The 3,396-nt window shown below is 41.3% G+C and overlaps 1 protein-coding gene across 1 annotated transcript; it reads left to right on the top strand.

The window, feature by feature from the left end:
* The first annotated feature begins 2,056 nt into the window (after nt 1–2,056).
* LOC106320568 lies at nt 2,057–2,533 on the top strand. The gene has a single exon (XM_013758952.1). The coding sequence runs from the start codon at nt 2,057–2,059 to the stop codon at nt 2,531–2,533; it is 477 nt and encodes a 158-aa protein (XP_013614406.1).
* Nucleotides 2,534–3,396: the final 863 nt, after the last annotated feature.

Genomic DNA, 3,396 nt, shown 5'->3' on the forward strand with positions numbered 1-3,396 from the left:
GAGATAAAATGATAAAGACCCGTAGCTGACCATCGAGCAGCCTAGCGATCGATGAGCAAGGATGATAATCGATCGACACACACTCTGTGTGTTCGATCGACAGCGAAGCGCGCAGAGGCCATAATGGTTCCAGCAGACTTTAAGCCCAAGTCCCACAAGAAATACCATATTACCCCTGACGAGTTTTAACCTAATATTTATGTGCTCTGCCATTATTCTAGGCAACACACACTTTTCTACTTTCGTACTTTCATACAGCAAAACACTTAGAGTCTTAGGTTTGGAGAGAAGATCCACGAACTCCTTCAGAGATTTGTGATTGGAACTCCAGTTTTCTACTCTATTCTATTTATGCAGTTTTTATATCTTGTTGTTATTAATTTCTTAGTCATGTCTGAATAGTTCTCTTTGTTACATTTAAGGTTCAGATATTCATGAGGGTTTAGCCAAAAATATAGAATTGCTAAGTGTTAGGATATGAATCAACTAAACTGTTCTTAATGTCTGCGTTCTAAAGTAGCTAAATAGGACCTTGCCTATATATATTAGGGCGCAAGCGGAAGCTCGGTTCTTTGTCTGAATTAGTTTAGATTATGCTAGGATTTCTAGAAACAAGCGGAAGCTGATTTAGTTAAAACTAGTGAACAAGTCAAACCGGTGCGATAACGCTCCCTGGAAGGTTCATCGATCGGCAACTCATTAGTTGTATCGAACGACGGGCTAAAAGGTGTATCGATCGACACCATGTTGTTGGAATCGATCGACACTTTCTCAGGACCAACAAGCGACAGTTGTGGTCCTAGATCCGGCAATAGATAGTCTAAAAATATAAAATTTGATCGACTATTCTTATACCAAAAAATGAGACAGTACAAACCATGAAGGATTACTGACCGATTGCGTGCTGCAATCTTCTCTATAAGGTAATCTCCAAAGTCTTAGCTCATCGCTTAAAAACAGTCCTCCCTGCAGAGGCAATAGAGATGAACTAGTCTGCCTTCATTAAGGACCGCCTCCTTCTTGAAAATGTCATTTTAGCTTCAGATCTAGTTAATGGGTATTACAAAGCTGACTTAACTGGTAGGAGCATAATAAAATTTGATATATTAAAAGATTTTGATACTATCAATTGGTCCTTCATTGTCTCAGTCTAACTGGTAGTGAATTTGCATTTCCACAACATCTTTACCAGTGTTAATTAATGGTGAGCTGGAAGTTTCTTCACCAGTGCAAGAGGTATTCGCCAGAGCTGTTCTCTCTCTCTATTTATCTCTACGTTATTCTGAAAAATATCCTCTCTAAAATGCTTAATGCTGCTGCCTCTGCTGGAGAGTTTGGGTATCATCCCTCTTGTCAGGCTATAAACCTCACTCACCTTAGTTTTGCAGACGACATCCTTGTGTTTATAGATGGACACCCTCATTCTCTTAAGGGAGTGCTGGACGTAATGGACATGTTCACTATCATATCTGGTCTCTACATCAACACTGCAAAATCTTCTATCTATGCTGATGATAGTGGGTTCTAGCGATCCAAGATACAACTTCAGAGTTGGGCTTACCCGTAGGACATTTGCCTATAAGATACCTCCGGCTTTCTCTTACTACTCAAGATCTTACAAAGCTTGACTATGAACCTCTTCTCGACGAGGTTCGCAAGAGGCTTCTCTCAGGGACTCATAAAGCTTTATCTTATGCTTGTCGTTTCAGCTATTAAAATCTGTGATTTCGGGCATTGTGAATTTCCAGAGTTCTGCTTTCATCCTACCTTGAGGCTGTCTTGAGTAAATATAGTGTCTTTGCAATGCATTTTTATGGTCTGGCTCTCCCAACAATATTCATAAAGTGAAGGTGGCTTGGGCAGATATATGCACTCCTAAAGCTGAAGGTGGACTTGGTTTCAGGAGATTCAAAGATACCAATACAGTTTTTGCACTCAAACTCATCTTGTGTTTATTCTCTTCCCCAAGCTCTCTATGGGAAGTATGGACTCGGAGCAATCTTCTTTGCCATTGTTCTTTTTGGGAGATCAAGGAAAATAACATGGGATTTTGAATATGGCGCAAGCTTCTCAAGTTGAGGCCTCAGCCTATTGCTTCTTGAGAGCGGAGATTGAAAGTGGCTCCTGCGTTTTTTTCTGGTCCGATGACTGGTTAGGGCTGGGTAAATTAAGGGAGTTAATATGGACTGAAGGTACACACTACATGGGCTTGTCTATGGATGCTAATGTCTGTGATGCAGTTGTCAATGGTAATTGGAAATTTGGTCATCGTAGGCGTCGCCTCCACAGTGATCTCTATGACCGCATTATGACTATCAAACCTCCAACCCTTGCAGATGGAGATGATATCTTTCTCTGGAAGCACGACATGATAAGTCCCTATCAAGTTTTTCAGCAGCAAGCACTTGGAATCAGGTTCGCAAGCCTAAAAATAAGGTTGAATGGGACAAAATCAATTGGTTTCCTCAGGGAGTTCCTTGATTTGCTTATATCTCTTGGTTGGCAATATTGGACAGACTTTCAACAAGAGTAAGGATGCGAAGTTGGAGAGTTACACAAGGCTGTGTTTTTTGTGGTGAAAGAGATCGAATTAGAATCCTCTTTCTGAAACTCTCCATCTCCTTATCATTATTAGCTCCTCTCTTCAGAGGCTTGGGAACCTCTTCCTAAAGGTTCTTCCCACAGTAGCATGATCAACTTGCATAGGCTCTGGTGCATCTTTAGATTGCTCACTGATGTTGTCTGTAGGTGTCTCTGAAGGTTGAGATGGATTTCTGAGTGCATATAGTCGTGCTAAATTTATCTTGGTTAGTTGCACTAGGTAGCAAAGAGGTGCTCGTCTATCGAGGACTAAGGTTGGCTGTTGATCGGCGGTTAATTCTCTCTGTCGATCGGCAGTTTGCTCACTTTTTCGATTGATGTTGACATGAAATGGTTTGGGTGGATGAGGGTGCTTAGCTGCAAACTCGTCATGGGTCATGATTCTTACCATCTCGCATAATGCAACTGACTCCGTCGATCGATGTTGAACATCCGATGTCGATCGGTGTTCATTCCAATCCATCGATTGATGTTCATCGCTTGGTGTCGGTCGACACCATTGTGAACCGCCGAAGCTCATGGAGCTTTTAACATCAAAGTCTTTCTCCTGAAGCTTCTCCTCTTTGGACACGTGCCATAAATCATCTTCTATGATAGCATTGACGTGGTACTTCAGTGCTTCATTACCTTTGATGAAAGTTTTTTGTTTCTTAACAGCTTCTCATGTCTGAACCACTTGTGTCTCTAACTTCTTCATATGTGTGTTCCAAGTCTCAAACTTTGAATTAAGCTCAGTGTAGAGAGTATCTATCTTCCCATTGAAATTCACCATAAGCTTTTGCTGACCCTCAAGAA

This window comes from Brassica oleracea, unplaced genomic scaffold (assembly GCF_000695525.1).
Source record: "Brassica oleracea var. oleracea cultivar TO1000 unplaced genomic scaffold, BOL UnpScaffold00959, whole genome shotgun sequence".
Taxonomy (NCBI): domain Eukaryota; kingdom Viridiplantae; phylum Streptophyta; class Magnoliopsida; order Brassicales; family Brassicaceae; genus Brassica; species Brassica oleracea.